General features: G+C 40.2%; 1 protein-coding gene across 9 annotated transcripts in view; it reads left to right on the forward strand.

Annotated features, from left to right (window-relative positions):
* The window catches only part of LOC139949924 (protein scribble homolog), a 121165-nt gene that overhangs the window by 91122 nt on the left and 7919 nt on the right, over window positions 1-22124 (forward strand). For 4 of the 9 annotated variants that reach the window (XM_071948500.1, XM_071948503.1, XM_071948506.1 and 1 more), the window contains 8 exons: window positions 1264-1320; window positions 4996-5346; window positions 6930-7106; window positions 11600-11731; window positions 14491-14883; window positions 18516-18621; window positions 18870-19050; window positions 21888-22079. In XM_071948500.1, coding sequence (XP_071804601.1) covers window positions 1264-1320; window positions 4996-5346; window positions 6930-7106; window positions 11600-11731; window positions 14491-14883; window positions 18516-18621; window positions 18870-19050; window positions 21888-22079 — 1589 coding nt within the window. The remainder of the gene's footprint in view (window positions 1-1263; window positions 1321-4995; window positions 5347-6929; window positions 7107-11599; window positions 11732-14490; window positions 14884-18515; window positions 18622-18869; window positions 19051-21887; window positions 22080-22124) is intronic. The other 5 variants (XM_071948505.1, XM_071948504.1, XM_071948508.1 and 2 more) reach the window with 5 other exon arrangements.

A 22124-nucleotide genomic window follows, 5' to 3' on the forward strand; every position in this document is an offset into this window, starting at 1 on the left:
AACAATTCCACTGTGGGCTGCTACTATGAACAGATTTATTCCTTCATTCTTCTAAAAAAAATTGGGGTAAATGTCATTACCTCACCCGTCCCCCCCCCCCCCAGTGAGAAATCGAACCCCCAAACCTCTGCTTATTCTTGCTTCATGTGTTCATTACCTTCTCATGGTGCTGATCTGCTGATCATCATGCATGTGTAGTGGGGTTCGAGTCCCGGTCTTGACACTTGTATCCTTTAAATCACTTCTTAGCTGCATCCCTTGGGCGGGCCATAGAGAAGTTAGTCCCGTCTGTTGCAGAAGTGTTCATCATCCACTTAAAGGCAGTGGACACTATTGGTAAACTCAAGAAAATTATTAGCATAAAACCTCACTTGGTAACGAGTAATGGGGAGAGGTTGATAGTATAAAACATTTTGAGAAATGGCTCCCTTTGAAGTGACATAGTTTTCGATAAAAGAAGTAATTCTCCACGAATTTGATTTCGAGACCTCAGATTTAGAATTTGAGGTCTCGTAATCAAGCATCTGAAAGCACACAACTTTGTGTGACAAGGGTGTTTTTTCTTTCAATATTATCTCGCAACTTCGATGACCAATTGAGCTAGAATTTTCACAGGTTTGTTATTTTATGCATATGTTGAGGTACACCAAGTGAGAAGCCTGGTCTTTGACAATTACCAATAGTGTCCACTGTCTTTAAACTCCCTTCATTCCTAAGTCCTGTCATCGATATCTCCCACAACTCTTACTGTGTGCTCTCTTTCATAATACGTCCCCCCATCCTGCCCGCTCTTGTTACCCCAACCCCTTGTGTTTGTTCTCGCGTCATCCCAATCTATCTGGACGCCATTGTAACTCTGTGTGAACGCTATGACACATCAGTCAACAACCACTGCGTGCTGTCTTTCATAACCCTTGTGTGTTCTCTCGTCGTCCCAATCTATCTGGACGCCATTGTAACTCTGTGTGAGTACCATGTCACATTGGTCAACAACCACTGCGTGCTGTGTTTCATAACCCTTGTGTGTTCTCTGGTCGTTCCAATCTATCTGGACGCCATTGTAACTCTGTGTGAATGCCATGACACATCAGTCAACAACCACTGCATGCTGTCTTTCATAACTCCTCCCCCCTCACGCTCTTAACCTTTACCCCAAACCCCTTGTGTGTTCTCTCGTCGTCCCAATCTATCTGGACGCCATTGTAACTCTGAATGCTATGACACATTGGTCAACAACCACTGCATGCTGTCTTTGCTTCACAGGAGAGCCAGTACCAGCAGGAGACGGAAGAATGGGAAAAGGAAGATCTTGTGAAAGTGGTAAGCGTCTCTTTAATTGTCTCTGGCAAACCATATCCCCCGGAAATTTGAGACTTTAGAACACTATTTTGTCAGCACAGCCAGTGTCCCAGGCATTTTTAAATGAAGAAACACAGTCAGGGATGAGGTTCTTCAGACTTTTGGCTGAATTTAGACTTTTTATGTCGGCCTGGTGAAGAAAATCAGACAATATTTTTTTCCACAAGTAAAGAAATGCTGCTCATTGGTCTACTTCTCTAGTGCTTTGGATACTGTTTTCAAAAGCTCCTTGGAATCTTTAACCTCAGGGGTTACCAAACGGTAGAAATGGCATTATTTCAACATACCTTTGATTTTTATCCAAGTTTCAGACTTTTTCGTTAGTAATGACTCTCACCCCTGCATTGTGCACAATTAGGTTTGCATTGAAAGCTTAGTGATGCCAAGACTTTCTTCTGGGATTTATTATCATTAAAGCGAGGAAATTTGCATATTTATGAAGCTTATGTGACATCATACATATGTAGCAGGATGATCTTTGTTGGTTTCTGTTTTCTTGTAGTTTTGAACACTGCTCATGTAATTGTCTAAACCTCTGCCAAAGTTTGCTGATTTTTAACTTGAGTTTAAACCTGAAAGCTTTGTTTTTTATAATATATAAGGAAGTACTGTTCTTTTTTTGTGTACAGTTGTTGTTCATGCTTTGATGTTATAGCGCCCTCAATTGTCAAATATATGCAAGTTTATTTATTTGTTTGTTTAATCGAACAAATGCTCTCAATCCTTCCCAGTGTCACAGTTTGAATGTCCAGCCATGTTTTTATTCGTACTAAAAGACAGACAATGTGGAAAGATGTAATTTAGGAAAAATCCAGGTTCCTCCTTTTCAAAGTGTCAACTAATCTACGACAAAAAGTGTCTTCAAAAGTCTTTTTTCTTAGTCTTGGGATCCCCCAGAAGCCTGTTCTTTTTGTACCCTCTATACCAAAAGTCAAAGTTGTCATGACTAAAACAAAAGAATTTGTTTCCGACTGAAAACATCCATCACCTTGAGAAATATTTTCATCGGCGATACTTCCTTATTTTGGGAAATGTTCTTTCATAAAACCAGAGCTGCCAACTCGCCCTGATTCTGCAGAAAATTCCCTGGAAAAAATCTGTCCCTGTTCTGATGATCAACAAATGTTGGCATCTCTGAATTAAACTTTTTAAACAGTTGGAAACTTTTAACAGCCCTGAACAGGAGAAACAAGATGTCAGTCCAAAAATATGTAATTAATGGTTAAACAAACAAGTTAAAAACCCTCATACAAGCTGTCTGAGATCTGATTTTTCTGGTATTTTTCTCATCTAAAACCAATCTCGCTTTGATAATTTTTTCATTTTATTATCAATTTTGTTTCATTCCACTTCGCGTCATTAAAAAGGATGTCTCATCCCAGGTAAAGAAAAAAACATCCATTCTCATCCAAACTCTGCTAAAAAATGTTTGTCTGAACGTTTAAAAAAACAGTGATGTGATTGCAGTGTGAATGGCTAATTGTTTAAAGGCGATATTAAACTATTAAAGGGTGTTGATCTAATTCACCTGACGACGTTACCACAATAACTTGCTTGCGCTATTTTGGGGGTGGGGGTTGGGGGTTTAATGTCCCTGTGTCTGCGTAGAGATACCAACTCTCAATAATTCTGTAGACGTGTCATGGCCGAGCGGGTGAGAACACCTTACTCTCAAGCTCTGGTGTTTCTGATCAGCAGAGTGTGGGGTCGAGTCCCGGTCATGACACTTGTTTCATTTAACCATTATTTCTGTGTCCTTCAGATGGGACATAAAGCTGTTTGTCCCGTTTGTTGTGAAATACACGTAAAAGAACATCGTGCAAAATGAGGTTTGCCCCGGTATTCCTGTTTTGATTGGCTGTATATTGCGCCAGAGCAGCGTACATTGTGCTGAGGCACTTTATCTAAACTTTTCCTGGATAACTGCGGAAAAGTTTTCCCGGAGCTGATTTGTTATCCCTCAACAAAATATTGTGCATTCTGTATAAACTCCAGGAAAAGTTTTCAGGAAAGTTCTATGGGCCATTTGTTTAATGTTGGTTAAACCGCACGCACTTAGATTTGCTATCTACTGGGAGCCAGCAGTTGTTCCCAAATGGTTTCGGGAAAACCCTTCCACAAGTTATCCGGGAAAGTTTTGATAAGGTGCGTAAGTAAATCAATTGGTCTCAATACTGAGCACTTTGATATGCGCCTAGGGGGGTGATAAAGCTCAACGCCCACATAAATGTGAGTATTGCATGCTGGTCCAGCTCATGACTGTTTACAACCTCATATATTTCCAATACTTCCTCTTGATGTCACATCTTCAGACTTCTTTGGTCATCTTCCAGTCTGCCATTTTGTTTCAAAGTGTAACGTCTTATGCTGTTGCTTTGTTATAAAGGGAGCTGGTTTTGGACAGCAAGTTTGCATGATTTCAGAAGAAACATTTTGAAGCTCAGTGTAAAATGTGAAACATCGATGAGGGGAGTTTTCAATTGAATATGGAAGTGATTACAATGGAAGATACCTGACACTAACTGGTTAAAAGAAACCTGACTCACTGATTACAAAACTTTAAAGGTGCACTCAGTGTGTGGATTTTGTATTAGTTCAATGTCTTAAAGGTGCCCTCATGTTCATCTTGATAATCAACTAGGCTGCATATCAAAGGCACACTCTCTGTATTATAAGAAAATAAGTGTGACATCTCACATAACTAAACATGCACTCTAATCCTAATTAATAGAAACCAAATTCACATTGAAGCATGTGAAAGGTGCACTCCAATATTAATTCTTTGAAAAGATACCATTTTCACACTAAACACTAAAGATAGGGTCATTGTATTTTGTCAATGTCATAATGATTTACAGGCATATTTATCAAGAAAGATACGATAAAAGTAACATGTAAAAATTCCAGTTGAATACAGTGGCTACTTTTTGAGAAAACAGGAAAAAGCTGTCAATGGTTTTTTCATCAATTACTTTGAATCAATTCTCGTTTAGTGGGGTGACAGCAAGTGCCAACAACATCTCTGGCATGCTTACAAAGTATAACACTTAAGTTTACAAAGACAATGAAAAATCTGGGTAAGCCAGATGAAAGAAATGTCACAATATTTCTATGGCAAAAGTTATCGCAGCAAAGAAGATGCAAGATAAAAATGACATGAAATGTTTAAAAGACAGAACATACATTGTTACACGCACGTTAATAAACACCCGGAAAGCTAGATTAGATTAAAATTAGAACCCATTACAAAAGACCTGTAACCATCTCAACTCTTTTGGGAGTATGCAGCCCCGACAGTTTCTGAAGGATGTGAAAATTGTGTTCCTTGCCTAGTTGGGGATTAAGATTTGACAAGAGAGGTTAGGGACACTTGGAGGCAGCTTTATAAATCCATAGTTCTTGAAAAATGCGCATATACATGCACAGAACTCTGTAAACAGGTTAAGAAGAATCATGACAAATTATGACATAAACTGATAAATAATTGATGTGTTCACATGATGTATACATGTATGGCCTTTGACCTGTAAGACTTTTGAAGACTGGCAAATATTTTCCTGTTTTTCAAAAACATTTTTAACATTTTCGCAATTTGACAAAGTTTGACGTTTTGTTGAAATCTTGTCTTCAATCCAGGAGGCCATGAGGTTACAGAGGGAGGAAGACACCAAAAGGCTAATGGAAGAAGGCACCGACAACCACATAAACAAAGCCACCATGAGAACATTGGAAGACATTGAGCCCCCACCCCCTGCGGTACAGGAAGAGCCGGTAAACACACCACCACCAATGGACCCATTGGAAGCCCTCGAACCCCCTCCCCCTGTGGAGCAGGAACAGCCAGAATACACATCATCAATGAATCTATTAGAGGATATTGAGCCCTTACTACTCCTTGTGGAAAAGGAAGAACCAGTTAATGCCGCTGCGTCAATGAATACATTGGAAGACTTTGAGCCTTCGCCCCCTGAGGCAAAGGAAGAGCCGGTATGGCTATTGGTGTCAAAGTTCAATGGAAAATTTCAGTTGCTTCCTTTGTTATGGTTTCTGAGAAAAAGTAGAAATCATTTTGAATGATTCGATATGATTTTGCAGATGCGCTCAAAACCTGTTTTAATTTTATGATTTGCAATGAATATTCATGACCTATGAATATGCATCTTTTTCCCAAATTGTTGAAATGTCCCAGTGATGATAATGGCTGTATTAAGTGTCCTTTATTCTTTACTTTCTCTCCTGAAAAGTCTCTGTACAAGATGGTAGATTTTAAAAGGTAACCGGTAGCCGCGACCTAACTTGACCTCATCAGTTATTATTTCATAGAGTTCCATACAATTCTTTATGGGAGAGGTCAGTCTTGGTCACCACTACTGGTTACCTTTTAAAATCTACCGTACATGCAAGACAAGCATGCTTTACCCTTTTCCCTCTCCTATCCTCCAAAAGCAATTTTGTTTTCTGCTATAGCAGCTGCTTTGAGGCAACTCGTGCGTGCTGCCATTTTTAGCTGTTTGACAAATTCCAGCTTTCTAATTGGTTGATTTTGCCATGCATGCACGTTACATAGTGGGCGTACACTGCTGACATAGAGGGCGTAACTGCTGACACAGACGACACTTGAGCTCAGCATTGTGTGTGTTCTACTACTATTGCATGACTTGCATGATACTGTTGTAGTGGCTTGCTGAATCTCTAATATTTCAGGCATGTGCATTGTGATTTGTATTTAGAAAGCATGAATACGTGGAATGAGTAATTCCAAGTGTTAATTTTAGAGATCGTTTGTGCATTGGGGGAATGGAACGAGTAGATTTACATGTAGCTTTGCAATCACTGAATTGTACAATTCATTACTCCCTTTTGAAATTGAGGAGTCTGTGTAGGAGTAAACAAACTTTCAGGGCTGAGACTGCTGTCGGATTTCTGACACTTGTTCTATGTCTGCTCAGTGAAAAAGTAGCTTTTACTTTCTTCAGATGTGAAGACATTTTGATTTCAGATTTATTTCTTTAGTACTTTGGATACTTTTCCCAGAAGTTTCTTGAAATAAAAAAGTGGAAATACCATCATCATTCACACCTTCTGGGATCTTGGTTCTGTCATCTTGGTTCTGGGATGTTGGTTCTTAGGTATGGGTTTTGGGTTCTGGGGTCAGGGTTCTGGGGTGATTTACCAGTTCGTCGCAGATCACATGTTCTATAAACAGAATTAGGCTATTCATACAAGCGCCTTAAAAACATACTGCAATACACATCTTGGGAAAACCAGTTGGAAATGAAATCAAGCTGCCAAGATGGACGCCATGCTGTAGTTCACATGTAACAATGCCTTGTAGCTTCAACATCAGCGTGCCATGATGGTTTCTGGTCTTGCTTGGACTCAGATATCCATCTTTTGCGCACCAATCATAAGCATTTGGGAATGCATAATTGCTGTTCAATTTCTTTCATACAAGCTGGGTTTTTGTTGTTGCTGTTCACAGAGAGAGAGAGAGAAAAAAAAGGAGGTATTTTTGAAACTTTTTTGTAAAAACGAAACTTTGAGGAATGCGGTTTCCTTTCATCTTTCAGGTGCTGGAGAATAAGACACCGGTCACTGAAACCACTCCACCCATTCCAACACCAACGGTCATCCCCAACAACTACAGTAGTCTCGAGCCTCGGGCCACACCTGAGGAAGAAGAAGGTCCCCCGCCGGTACCCTTGACGAGCCCCCCACCCTTCAGCCCACCTCCTGTTGATGACAAGGTAAGCTTTGGCACGGTCGGAAAGAGAAATGAGAGGGGGGGATAAAAGAATGCGGCAGAAATCACACACTTGAAGAGAAAATGCAACATTACTTTCAGGAGCGTTTTAATCCAAACTTTAGAAAATAGAAATAGCTGTTGCAAACTGCTTACCAACCAAAAGGACTTGTGGTATAAATGCACAATGTCTGACATTTTGATCAAGCAAAAAAAGTCTTTCCTCAAATTTGTGGTTTGTATCTCAATACAATGGGAGGATTTTTCTAATCAATTAAATCTGCTAAGCAGAGAGGCAATCTTGCTTTGCAGAAACATACTACCAGCCAAAAAGGCATGTAATATATATGCATATGACTGGTGTACTGCATAGAGTAAGTTCGAATGTGCACCAAGGTTAAGTAAAGCTTGACTATTTTTACTTGAGCCCAGGCTGGTCGACCATTGGTTGACTACCGTGGTCGACCATTTGGAACCAGCCTCATGACTATGGTTTCTTCCCTGGTTCTAGTAACCTGGTTCCAGTAGCCTTGCTCATGTGCGTTGATATTCAGTAGCCAACCGTCTGTGACTGGTACCCCTCAAAATTATTTTGTCTTTTGCGTATCATTAAAATTGTCGGGCAATTTAATATTAGTATTATTAATACTTTCTTCTTAAAGCCAGTCGACACTATTGGTAAATGTCAAAGAATAGTCTTCTCACTTGCATTATCTCAACATATGCATAAAATAAATATTTGAGCTGGATTAGTCGCCGGAGTTGCAAGATAACTATGAAAGAAAAACACGCCCTTGTCACACGAAGCTGTGTGCTTTCAGATGCTTGATTTCGAGACCTCAAATTCTGAATTTGAGGTCTTGAAATCAAATTCGTCGAAAATTACTTCTTTCTCGAAAACTACTCCACTTCAGAGGGAGCCGTTTCTCACAATGTTTTATACTACCAACCTCTCCCCATTACTCGTTACCAAGTAAGGTTTTATGCTAATAATTATTTTGAGTAATTACCAATAGTGTCCACTGCCTTTAAGCAGCTCCACAGAATTTTGTCTGATAAATCTTTCCTGGCTATTTAAAAAAACGGCGGGAATAGTTTGGTTGCATTTTCTCTTCGAGCATGACGTTGCACTCCTTTACCAGTGTAGTATTTATTTCATTTATTTCTTTTGTTTCTAGGTGATAGTTTTGATACTTGGATTTGTTCAATTATCAACAGAAATTGCACATTTTGTTTACACTGTCTTTAACCCTGAGCCAGCGTTTGTGAAAAGACATGGATTTATATTATAAGTAGGTTTTCAAAAGATAGATATAGGAAAGCTCAATTTTTGTTCAGAGCATTTTTGTTCAGACGGTAAGAAAATGGATTGGGGGGGGGGGGGCTGGAACTGGGATAGGGGGAATATTTTGTATGACTATGAGAAACAAAACTCAAACTTATACAACTTAATTTTTATTTATTTAATTGAACAGTCAGCTGGTCTCTTGACCTAGTGAATAGACGAATATATTAATTGGTTGCCCCTCAAGTAAAGTACAGAATGCCCCTTGGGCAGTTTCCGAATTGATGGCTTCGGCAATGGACCCTTCCCATGAAATATGCTAACTACATTCACGCATGCGTACAGACCCTGTTGGTTGGCAAACGCCGTAGAGTTGTGCACTAAGCAGACGCGCAATCGCGTCTGCGTCACGCACCCATTAGCCGTGTACAAAACAGCGCGATGTTCCCTCATTTTGCCAACCAAAACGTTAGTGCGCACGCGCTATGTGCAATTTATATATTTCATGGGAAGCGTCTATTGCTTTGGCTTTACTGGTCTGGTCCCAATACCATGGCTCTGCTTATCGTAGTTGGCACAGTGTATACTTTCTGTTATTTCATATTTCACAGGTTAGCAGGGAAATTGTTCTTGTGCCCGTGCCACGTTACTAGCCATTCTTTGCTTACACAGCGAATGCAGAAATTTGGGGCTTGCACAGTAAGCAGAGAATGGTGATCGTGTAAGCGCAGAATTTGGTGCTAAGCAGAGCCATGAAATTGGGCGGTGTTCTTCACCCCTTCAGTCAATGATTTGAGCCCTAGCCAAAGCTGATTCTTTTGGAAGTGGTTTCAAAAGTGTAGATGCTTTTGATCCACCTATAACTGTGACGTTACCCCAATCCATGCCAAGAGGTACATAGCACCCCCTCCAATCCACCCCAGGTTGCTATAAAGTAATACCCAATGATCCAAGCATAACCTTCTTACCCCTTGTGGTGGAAACCCAGCAACCTCTGCCAGAACACCCCCCCCCCTCCCACCCCAGACAAACCCCACTACCATGGTCCCCAATCAAGGTGACATTTATCTGAAATTTGTTGACCCGGCGCAGGAAACTCATGCAATCAATTGATGTGCTGTGAACCTGGTATTATTGCTGTAATCCCACTACCCTAATAATATACATGTACCCATCCCCACCCTATTTCTTAAATACCCCAACCCACCTACTAAATACCCATAGCCCTAAATACCCAATTCCCACATCTCCCAAAATACCCTAACTTTAGCGATTTAACTGGGCACCCTTGCTTAATTTAGCATGGTTGTAAAATGTAGCTATGTTTGACAAGATATTGCAAGAGAACTTGCACACATACATTTTGTAACGTTTTACAACCATGCTAAATTTAAGCAATGGACCCTTGCTAAATTGCTCTCATGTGAAAGGGGCTTCAGAGGTATAATGCAACTGATGGTCCATACCTTGTACAGCAGCTGTACCACCTTTAAACATTCCACCCCATACCACATTACCCAAACCCCCACCGTACCCACGTACCCATACCCCCACCGTACCACATTACCCATACCCCCACCGTACCCACGTACCCATACCCCCACCGTACCACATTACCCATACCCCCACCGTACCCACGTACCCATACCCCCTCCATACCCCCACTACCCATACCCCCATCATTTCGAAATACCGCAACCCCACTAGCCCTACCCAACCCCAACCCCTTGGAGACTAAGTTAATTAAAAACTTTCATAGAGGTACATAACATACATGTATAAGGCAACTGGTGGTCCATATCTGTACAGACAGCCATCCCAATCTACAATCCTGGCTGTATCTCATTGGGCCCGACCCCCTGACCCCTGTTCAATGTTTGCTCTAATTTTGCATTCTGCGCTCCAGCTGCCATTAACATTGAGCGGGAGAATGGGGGAGGGTTTGTTAATTTCTGCCTGGATTGTATTTCCCCTCCAATACCGAATACCCAAACCCCTAAAAGGCTTAATAAATTACCAATTAATAGAGGTATAAGGCATCTGATTTAGATTGTATTGTTAGTCTAGTAACCCACCCCAATTCAGATTGGGCTACTCTTCTCGCGGTGAAATATCTGTAAAGTTCTGAATACTAACAGCATGGTTGCATGGCAAAGCTTAACACTACACCTTCATTGCATGTGGCATAACAAAGATCGCACCCTAAGACCAAGGGATCTGAGCAAGACAATTTGTTGCATTGGAAACTTTATGGGTATTCTTTCACGTCCACAGACCCTCAACTCAGGTGACCCATCTTGGTCAGGACATCTGTACACCCGTTGACAGAAAATGTTAAAATTCCCCTTTACTCAAAAGGGGATCTGACTAATTTTTTTGTGAAACTTGAGTTTCAGAAGATACAAGTTTGACTACATACTACGCTCTTTCCAAATGCTCATTCAAACCTAAGTATTACCAAAATGAGGCAGGGTTGTAATTTGGAAACCTTCCTCCCATTCTTTGGTTAATTAAGTGACAAACAAAACAGTTGTTACAAACTACGAAACACCACATTTGAATCCTACAAGCTTACCGCTAATTTCACAATAACTAGAACAAGTACAGTTTATTGTGATCATATAAGCTAAAGCAGTAGTCCCCGCCTATTTCTTTACCATCCGCCCAGGTAATAGTTAATAAGCAGGACAGTTCTTTTCAGAGCTGAGAAGTCTCTCGAATACCTGAACAATCTACTCAAGACAGTTCTCAAGAACAAACTCTACCTGGCAAGTAGAAACACACATGGTGTTACCGCAAACCGAGTATATATAGAATAAGTATTGTCATCTAGTTACTGAATCAAAGTTTCTCGATTTGTGCAATTTATAATCATGGACGTTCAACCAGTGTTTGTATAAGAGAGAGTTTGGTTGCTGCCAGCTTGGTGTTTGTATCCCCTCTTGGGGAGTTGACGTGAAGGTCATCTTATTACATTGTCGTTTTGTGACGGTATTCTCTTCTCAGATCCCATGGTCGAAAAAACACAAAGGTTATGCATCTCCTGCAACCTGTTTATTTCCTAACTCTAACTCTAGCCACCTAAAAAATTCCCCAATCACCTGCTACTCCTTCCTCAAAACCCCCTCTCCCCCCAAAAAGCAAAGACAGTTGCATGCCCTTCTTTTGTTTTTGTTTTCTTGCCAAACGTACCTACTCTTTCCCTGGCACAGCCAAAGAAATCCGGCCCTCCTGTCGCGCCCCGACCCACAAAGGACCAGGCTGGCCGGTCCAAGCTGGTCTCCACGTCCAGTGGCGCCACTAGCCGTTCCTCCAGCACATCCAGTCCGCCTTCATCACCCCAGGTAACGGTTTTCTGCCGAGAAAGCTTTTTTTCTTTTCTTGTTTATTTGTTTCCTTTTCCTCATGCCATGTCCAAAGAGAGAGACTGCGCCCAATTTCATGGAGATACTTAAGCACAGAAAGAAGCTAAGCACAATGCTTTTTAAATATTATATGCTCTTTGGTAATGAAACCAAAGGTCCTCATAAATAAATGTTATCACTGTAGCTTGCAAAGCCTGAGGAAACCTGTAAATAAGGTTGCTTGCTGTGTGAAGCAGAATTACCAGGGTAAACCCCCTACTCTTCCATGGTAAGTGTTCAGCAGCCGATTTCACGAAACGCTAGGATTAATCCTATCTCGAGGATTAATCTTAAGGTTTGCATGCTACAGTGCAGGGTTGGGACTCGCCCTAAGTCATAAGATTAATCCTAAGTTAGGAAGAGTTTGGTGAAATCGGCGGCTGGGTCCTTTTACATGCACCAACAATCCTAGTACACGAAACCTACAGCTTAACATCCCATCCGAATGGCAAAACAGTGAAGTATCTTGCTCAAGGATACAAGTGCCACCAAGACCGGGACTCTAGCCCTAGTGGTCAAGGGCAATTCACTCAAGCTCTTGGCATGTCTGGTGTATCAGACCAGTAAAGTGTTGTTTGAGTCCGGTCTTGACATTTATATCCTAAAGCAAGAAACTTGACCATTAGCATATACTGTTTCATCTTTCAGTATGGGGGGAAAATAGTAGGACCCATCTGTTGTATATTGCATGTAATAACCCAGTGCATTTATCATTAAGAGAAGGGGTGCACCCCTGTGTTTTCTGTACGGTTAGCTGCAGGTTGCACTTCGGCACCTTGTAAACCATTACACGGTGCTATGTAAACCTTTTGAAAATCAACAATTCTAGGAGTTCTCATTTTCGGCGAGCTGCAGTAGCAACAGTCTTTCACTTTGGACACGGCTTCATTCTGTCATTCATTCTCTTTGTTTATGTTTACTTAACTACATTATAAACAAATTCTTCATCTCTCTTCTTGCATGATCAAAATTTCCATCCCAGTTTTGTGGTAGCAGTGTGGAAATCTTGTCAAAAAAATATCTTGGTTTGTTTGAAGTACTTATTGAGTTGAAACACAACCGACCTCATAATGCTGGTAAGAACAACAATTTGCTAAGCACAGAAAAATATTGCTTCGCCATAAAAGTTCACCAGTTAGAATGATATTAGATTTACATTACAGTGACTGGTGCCCTGCTCATTTTGTGCTTATGAAGCTGCATTTTCTGGCTAAGAGCTTTACCAATTTTGGCCCAGGTCACAATGAGCAATTACTCAACAAGTTGAAAACTCTTACCATGTACTTTTGCTTAGAATGTATAGGTTAACAGGCCAAAGCCTATTGGGTGCTCATTGCATTTCACTGATTCCCTGCTTATTTCTGCTTAGCGGAGAATTTCGGTAAGCATCTCTTTAAAATAGCTCATCTGTACTTTGCAATTCACACTGGTACCACAAAACTTCAAGCCCTTCATTTTCTTGTCTCTCCAAAAGCTTATTTATTTCTCCACAGATCTCTTCTTGCCTTCGTAGTGTTGAGCCTTCATTCTCATGTACACATACCTATGTACATGTATACTCATGTATTAACCATTAATTCTGACATAACATTTCTCTCGTAGCCAAGTAGTTATTATCATTAGCTTGCCTGAGTCTTCTCTTATGTTGCACATCTCTTGTAACCAGCTACCTTGAGTGGCTTTTGTAGATAGTTTGTAAAGCCGTGTTTGCATTAGACTTTTGGGTCTGGTATACTTATCAGCCCGGTAAGTTAACTTACCAGCCCGGTAAGTTAACACATCAGCCCGGTAAGTTAACAGCTGTTCGCACTTGGATTAACTTGTGTCCGGTAACTTAACATGGGTCTTTCTCAAACCTCGGCTTGGGCTTGGGCTCAGGCTAGGGCTCTGCGCACTGCGTACGCAATGGAAACGCAGCTATGCTTTTAACCTGCATTTTTGGAGCAGCGCAAATTGCATGCAGTGGTTCAAACATCATCATATCTTTTAGACAATAATAGTGGCTTCTTATATAGCACTCAGGTCCGTCACGCAGTGACGCTCAAGGCTCTTCAACGTTGACGCTCATGGCTCTTCAACGTAGAAGTCACGTGACAGTATTGTTAAGTTACTGGAGTGGTGCATTCCCATTGGACATTGTTAAGTTACCGGGGCTCAAATTGGCCTGTTAAGTTAACAGCACCGTGGCGGTAACTTACCACCCCATTACTGGCTGTTCGCACTTGGACTTAATATCAGTAAGTGAACGATTTGTGGCGGTAAGTTACCCATTTTAAAGTCCAATGCGAACACAGCTTTAGACACAACCTGGGAAGTGCAATGGTGGGATTATGTACATATGTTCAGTGGAAGTTTTCCAGCAAGATCTTAGGAGGTTACTTGTTCAACTCCAATCACTATAAATTTGTTCACAGTCTCTGTTTTTTTATTTTGCAAGTGGTATGATAGGAAAGCTATCTAAGTCATTGAGCTTAGTAGGATCGAGCTTCCACAGTAGGTACTTGTTGTGTTCAATCACAGGGTTTAGGAGTCTGACTATAATAAGAGAGGGAAATATTTTACTCTTGATTTTTATCTATCATGTCAAGTTTTTCAAAAACGATGCTAACACTTCCTTGACTTCATTTGGGTTAACATTTCCAACATCTCTATTTCCTCATTTATCACTGCCACCCCTCTTCCAAAATGGATTGTCTCAGCCTGTTAGAAAGGCTCCCCCTCCCGTTGCCCCCAAACCACGGGATCCCCCTAAGCCCAGATGGGATGACCGGGATCCCCCTAAGCCCAGATGGGATGACCGGGATCCCCCTAAGCCCAAATGGGACGACCGGGATCCCCCTACGCCCAAATGGGATGACCGGGATCCCCCTAAGCCCAGATGGGACGACCGGGACCCCCCTAAGCCCCCTAGCCGCCCTCCAACAGAAGAGGAAAAGGAGGAGGTGGAGAAGTTGAAAGCGGCCAAACAGGCTCGCAAGGAGGCCCTCAGGGTGGCTCGATTGTCCACGGGTAGCACCTCAAGTCGATCGTCGGCGGGGACGCCAAGTCCGCTGATGTCGCCCGAAATCTTATCGCCGGTCAAATCAGCTAAGGTGCCATTTTGTAATTGGTGGATAGTTGGTGTTTTTTCTTTTCCTTGTGGACGCTTTTATTTATTTTCAAAAGTTGGTGCTGATGCAGTTTAACTTTCTTGGTGTTGATGACGTTGGTGTATTTGGTTGCATGCCCTGTTGTTGATATTGTTGTTTATGTTCAGAGTTCTAGTTGTTGATCTTTCACAAACATTATTTTAAAAATTGGTTGATTAGTGTAGAGTATCTCAGCTGTAATTTGTAAATCTTTTGCAAGAACTGTACACTGATTTCAAGTAGTTGATCTTTCACAAACATTTTTTTTAAATTGGTTGAACTGTGGGAATATCGGTTGATGCATTATGTAGTATCCTCAGCTGTATAGAAATTTGTGAATTTTTTGAAGAATTGTACACAGATCTCAAGTAGTTGATCAGAGTTTAGAGTCAGTGGATGCATTATTAATCATCCTCAGCTTTATAGGAATCTTTGCAAGAATTGTACACTGATTTTGTGAATGTTTGGTGGATCTTTGGTTGATTTGTGTTGACTTGAAGTTCTTCTTATTTTGTTGATAAGTTGATACTATTTCTAGTCCCTTGTTGATACCTTCCTGACTTTTAAGTGAATTTAGTTGAGATTGGTTGATGTTTTATATTTTGCATGTTGATATCATACCTTGTGGATATTTACTTGTTGATGTTCTTACTTATACTTTGATGTTTGTTGATATAACAAGTCTTATCTGATGATGTTGACAAATGTTGTTAGTATTCTTTAACTAATTTAGTGGTATCTGTTTATAAATGTGTTGGTGGTTGCTGTATACATTATGTTTTTTGTTGATTTTCATGTTGGTATTGGTTTGTTGATGTGTATGTATCCACACAATTATATGAGTGGATAGTTGTCGTTATTTAAAGCCATTATACACTTTCGGTACAGAAAAAAAATTAAAAGTTCACAGATTTACAAATAATTTACAGGGTTTACAGAAGGTAATGGTGAAAGACTTATCTTGAAATATTATTCCATGAAATGCTTTACTTTTTGAGAAAACATTAAAACAATATCAATTCTCGATATCGCGAGAATTACGGATTTATTTTAAACACATGTCATGACATGGCGAAACGTGGGGAAACACGGGTGTTTTTTTTTTTCGTTTTTTTTCGATGACCGATTGAGCCTAAATTTTCACAGGTTTGTTATTTTACAAATGTATATATAAGTTGTGGTACACGAAGTGTGGGCCTTGGACAGTACTGTTTACCGAAAGTGTCCAATGACTTTAAGTTGTTGGTGATACATGTATGCTATGTGCATTGTTACACATCCACACAATTCTATTTGCAGATTTAAAGGTATCTGTTGATAGATGTGTTGATGTTTGCTGATACATCACACAGATTAGTTTTTGTTTATTTTCATGTTGGTTTTGTTTGTTGATGCGTTAAAATCCACCAGCAGATTTAGTGGTATCTGTTGAAAAATGTGTTGGTGGTTGCTGATAGACACATTGGTTTTTGTTGCGTTTCATGTTGGTTTTGTTTGTTGATGTGTACTTATCCACACAGTTATATGAGTGGATAGTTGTTGTTGTCCAGTTGTTAGTGATATGCTCTGTGCATTGTTAATTTTTTGTTTTTCCATTTCGCAAACAATCATTGAATGATTCAACTGAAAATTGTATTAGTGGATTGTTCCCTGTAGTTGTATAGCTGTTGTTTAGTTCAATTTGTTGTTGATAACTTGTTCTCTTTACCACTTGAAGGTAAGGTCATAGATTGGTAAAAACCAAAGAGTTATATATAAGAACTATAGGGTGCACTGGTGATGCATCTTGCACAAACGCGACGGGACCGCAAGGAGACACGCCCGCGCCATTCTGTACGCGCGTTGAACATGAAACACACGTTGGAGTTTGTGTTTATTGAATGCTACGCGATGCTGTTTTGTTCAACTTACAAAATGGCCGCACAAACACAAGCTGTGGGATGCCAGTTTTGTCAACTTAGAAAATAGCTGCCTGCGCGCATGCCGGGTCGCATATACAGGCCAGTGCGCCCTCTAGTTCTTATATATAACTCTATGGTAAAAACTCAAAAAAGTAATGATCTTAAAATCCAACTTGGTAAGAAGCACTGTTCATAGTATAAACTTTGATGAGAAAGATCATTTTTCACCTCTAAACATTTTAATCTGGGTTGGTGTCCGTTCGTGAATGCTGTGGCCAGAGATACCGTTGGTACCCGTTTTCACCTCCTAATGGATGGGTTTTACAGAACATGTTTTCTAACATTGATTCAGCTGAAACTTTGACATGATATTGTACCTGTCTACAAAAAAACAACAATCTATGACCCTACATTTAAGATTAAAGTAAACTACTTAAAAAAGTTGCCGTCTCTATTTCTGTGCTTGGACCTTTTTTCCCCCTTGTTGGTAAGGTTGACTGAGTTATGTTTATCAAAGCTATCTCTGTCGGGATATACTTGATTGAGTCCCTTCTACCCCAACCAGGGTATCAGTTGTCACCCATCTCAGGTTTCTTTCATCATTTCATGCATTAACTGCTTTCCAAAGCAGGGAACGATTTCAACCAGCAAATTTGTGTAGCAAAATATACATGCATACTAAATATATTTTGTGCGGATTAAATGCTAATTATTAAGTAGCAAATGATGTTTTTTGAGTTGTAGCCGGGACATTTTGTGTAGAATTTTTCTCTGCTGTGCAAGGAAAATCATTCTCTGCAAAGCTTCTTCATGAATAGCATGGAATGTTCACAAAATACTCGCCATTTTGGCGTTTGTATCATCAAACTATAGATACATACAAACATGTGACATGAGATTATCCACAGTGTTTTGTTTGTTACTAAATTAGTTCATTAAAGGCAGTGTACACTATTGGTAATTGTCAAAGACCAGTCTTCTCACATGGTGTATCTCAACATATGCATAAAATAATAAACCTGTTAAAGTTTGAGCTTGATTGGTCGTCGGAGTTGCGAGATAACTATGAAAGAAAAAACACCCTTGTCACACGAAGTTTTGTGCTTTGAGATGCTTGATTTCAAGACCTCAAATTCTAAACTTGAGGTCTCGAAATCAAATTCGTGGAAAATTAATTCTTTCTCGAAAGTTGGGGCCGTTTCTCACAATGTTGTATACTATCAACCTCTCCCCATTACTCATTACCAAGAAAGGTTTCGTGCTAATAATTATTTTGAGTAAATTACCAATAGTGTCCACTGCCTTTAATCTATTTGATTCAATTTAGTTCATTTTGACTGTATGGGGGTGCTTTCCTCACTAATTCTGCAAATTTCATCTCGACACAATTACAGTTTTTTGTTTTATTTTATTTTGACTGCCTGGTTGTTGTTACCTTGCATCATTATCCAAATAAATAATAAGGAAAAGAATTTACGGGAAAAAAAGTTTGTTCAATTTATTTTGCATTTTCATGCCCTCACATGGTCAAAAATAGTATGAATTCATACGAATTGAATGCATCAGAATTTACAGGTAAAATGTGAACATTGTCTACCAGTTTCAACTTCAAAATAATAAAAAACACAAGATACACTTTCAATAGTATTTGAATATTAATGAATTGTATTGTTTACCCTGATTTGCATCCTCTAGCCACTGATGAATAACGCAACAGGCCCAGAACGAATGGCATTCAAGGACAAATGGAAGCGATTTGAGCAGAAAGCCGATGAGCAAGCTCACTCGACGCCCAAACAAGGTCAGTCAAGCTTTTATCAGTCTTGTCTCCTCTAAAAAATGTAATATTACAGGTTTTCCCAGCCAATTTCACCAAAAAACATACATTCAAATTCAATTTTGTTGTCCCTAATCCATCAAAAGTAGGGTTTCTTTTCAGTGATTAATGCATTCAGTTTTCGTTTTCGTTGTGCACAAATAATTTGTTTTTACAAAAACCACCAGTCTCTTGTCTCATTATATTGTTTCCCCCATTTTGATCGTCCGCAGCGGGTAAGAAAATCAACCTCGTCAGCGACCAAGACCTTCAGAAGATCAAAGAAGACGAGGACCGTAAGATGCAGTCCATGACCGAAGAGGAGATCATGAATTATTCACGTAATGTTACCATAGAAACGACCCCTTCCAAACAGACGAGGTCAGACGATATATTCAACGTCACCAGTCCCAGGTAAGTGATGACTCGATTTCTTTGTAGACTCACCTCAGGTTTTCCTACCGAACTTTGAAATGTTGTACCTTGTCTTGATTCAAAGAAACTAAAAATATCAGGCTCATTAGTTTTGCTGGCTTCACCATTGCTGTATCATTGATTCAAAGATTGTACACATATTATGTCGTAAGTTTGACTGACTCTGCCAGTGCTGTACCTTATCTTGATTCATTGAGAGTAAGCAAATCTGGGCCCTAATACATGGCTCTGCTTACTTCCGAATTTTGCACTTGAAATCACCATTGTCTGCTTACTGTGCAAGCGCCATATTTCTGCCCTAGCTGTGAAAGCTAAGAATGCATAATAACGTGAAGTACGCGCGCTCGTGCACAAGTCAAACAATTTCTGCCAACCCGTGAAATACACTTGAAACAAGCTTAGAATTCCCTGTTTTCTTAACTGCCGATTTTTTGCTTTAGTTGATTCATGAATTTGGGTACAGGCAAAGCAGTTTGGCCGACTTCTGTGTTGCTTTACCTTAGGCACATTTTAGGCACATAAGTTTTTACTGACTTTGCCATTGCTTACCTTATCTTGATTCATAGACATCAGGAAAAGCATACACAATAGCTTTGGTGCCTTCACTAATGCTTTACCCTATCTTAAAGGAACACGTTGCCTTGGATTGGTTGAGTTAGTCTTTAAAAAGCATTTGTAACTGTTTGTTATAAAACAAATCAAATGTTTGACTCCCATAAATGGCCGACCATGTTAGTTTGCAAAGTTAAAGGAAAACCATGCAATTTCGAGGAAGATTTGTGTGGATTATTATATTCTACGTTTAAAATATATTTCCAATCATATGCATTTTATAACAAACGGTTACAGACGCTTTTCAAAGGGCCAACTCCGCCGATCCTAGGCAACATGTTCCTTTAGAGCCCAGATTTACTCTTTTGAATCAAAGGCGCAAGAAGTAAACAAAGGAAGCATAATAGCTTTGCTGACTTTACCACTGCTCTACATTATCGAAACAGTCGAAGCAATGTAGCCCGTCAACTTACCTTTGTTTTTTTAACCGACTTGTCAATTTTAATGCTGAGTTTTTGCTGTGTGAACGCTGAAAAGGTTATTGGTCAATTAACACAAATTGCAAAATGTTTAATTGTGTGAAAGCAGGTGGTTCAAAGCAATCATTGCTGAGCGACTAATCAAGGTTGAAAGTTGAAATTTAACCCTTTCTTTATGACTTTTGTCGACTTTACTCATTGAAAAATAATATGTCATCTCTTTATATTTTAATTGTCGATGTGAATTTGATAAATTGACGTAACACTTGAGAATCTTTTGTTTTTTACAAGGAATGAAACAATACATGTACATGTAGTTTCATGTACGAAACTTTGAAAAAACTCTTATATATACTCTTAAAAACTCTGATATTTCCAGTTGCATCATAGCCCTTTAGAGACCATTTCTATCCTCTGAATCATTATCACCATAAGTGCGTTTTGGCGACCCCAACCAAAAACTGTTTCGGTTGTTGGTTGTTGGTTCTGCTGTTCAGACTGAACGATAACCGAGTTGTGAGCTCGGTTACCGTTTTGGTTATGACGTCAGAAACAGTCTTTGGTTGGGGTCGCCAAAACGCACTCCATATTTCCCTGCCTTTCACATCTGTGGGCCCAGGTTTGAATCTACCTCGGACGGGAGCCTTGCATGTGGATTGGGTTCCAATTGCCTTTTAGGACCTGATTGTGGGGTTTTCCCCAATTTGAGTTTTTTTTTTCTCGGACATCTAAAACTTAACGTTCCTTCTCCTTTCCAAGTCACCGTGTGCAAATTACAATGGCTGATTTTTGACACAATGTTTTTAAAAAAAACTTTTGGCAAGATTTTGAAACACAAAAGTTGTTTGTATTTTTTTGTAGAAATTTAGATAGTGTTAACATGGGCTACTCGAATCATGTTCTCTCCTTTGAGCTTTTCGGTCGAGTGGTAGTAAATCAGATCTTGCAGACATTTTTAGCCATTTTGGGCAAATCGGTAAAAGCTTCTTGCAGTCTGAATGGTCGCAAAAGGGCTACATTACACATGTTAGTTATCACTCGAGTCATGTTCACAGTGTACTTGTAGTTACTCCTGTAGTATGACACTTCATACCACCACTACCATCAAAACTCCAACATTTAAGAGTATTTTGGCCTTTTCAAAACCACAGCTTGGGCTCTGGCTTAAGCTCTGTCTACGTAAAGTACCTAAGTTGTGGGCTACAACTTATCAAATTATCAACCACAAGGGAAACTGACTGGTAAATTTGAATTGATTTGGGTTTAACAAAAAAGAATTAACTGGAGCAGGGTAGTTGAACCAAAAGATTCCAGAATAACGTAACGGCGCTCTTCCAACTGAGCTTTCTAGCCCTATGTTAGCAGTCTCCTTATTAGTCAAAATCTTTGTACTGGGCTGCCAGTCATAAGCCGTATAACCGTTAGCTGCCGATAGCCAGGGATTACACCCAACCTGTGAAGCGGCAGGGGATCACCTGGAGAGGATGCAATATTTTTTTCTTCTTTTTGTAAACAATTAACAGAGCCTAAGACCAAGCCCACGCCCAAGCCGTGATTTCGAGAAGGATCTATGTATCCACTGCACAAGACTTTCACCACAGAACCCCCCCCCCATATCTACTTCTTCTGTTGCACCAAATGTCTTTAAGTACTGTTTGAAGTCAGGTCAAAGTTGAAAGGTCATGCACTTGTCCTGTCCTGTCCTTCAGTGTTTGAAAATCCAATTAACTGACAAACTCCCATTCAAAACCACTTACCACCACAAACGTGCTGTTCTCCTTGCAGCATCAGCCCCATAGCCGGGCTACCCTCTGAAATTAGAACGGCAAAAGCCGAGCGAAGATACTATGAGAAATTAAAGACTGAGGGTCACGTTAGCCCCGACGTCAACCAAGAGGACGGGCTCGAAAAAAGCCTCTCCCCGGCCGAGCTCAGGTCCAAGGAGGCGGAGAAGCGGGCAGCATGGAGGGCAGCCAGGTAGGGACCATTCCCTGCCCCTCCCTCCTTTCCCTTCAAACGAAA

Source organism: Asterias amurensis, chromosome 17 (assembly GCF_032118995.1).
Source record: "Asterias amurensis chromosome 17, ASM3211899v1".
NCBI lineage: Eukaryota > Metazoa > Echinodermata > Asteroidea > Forcipulatida > Asteriidae > Asterias > Asterias amurensis.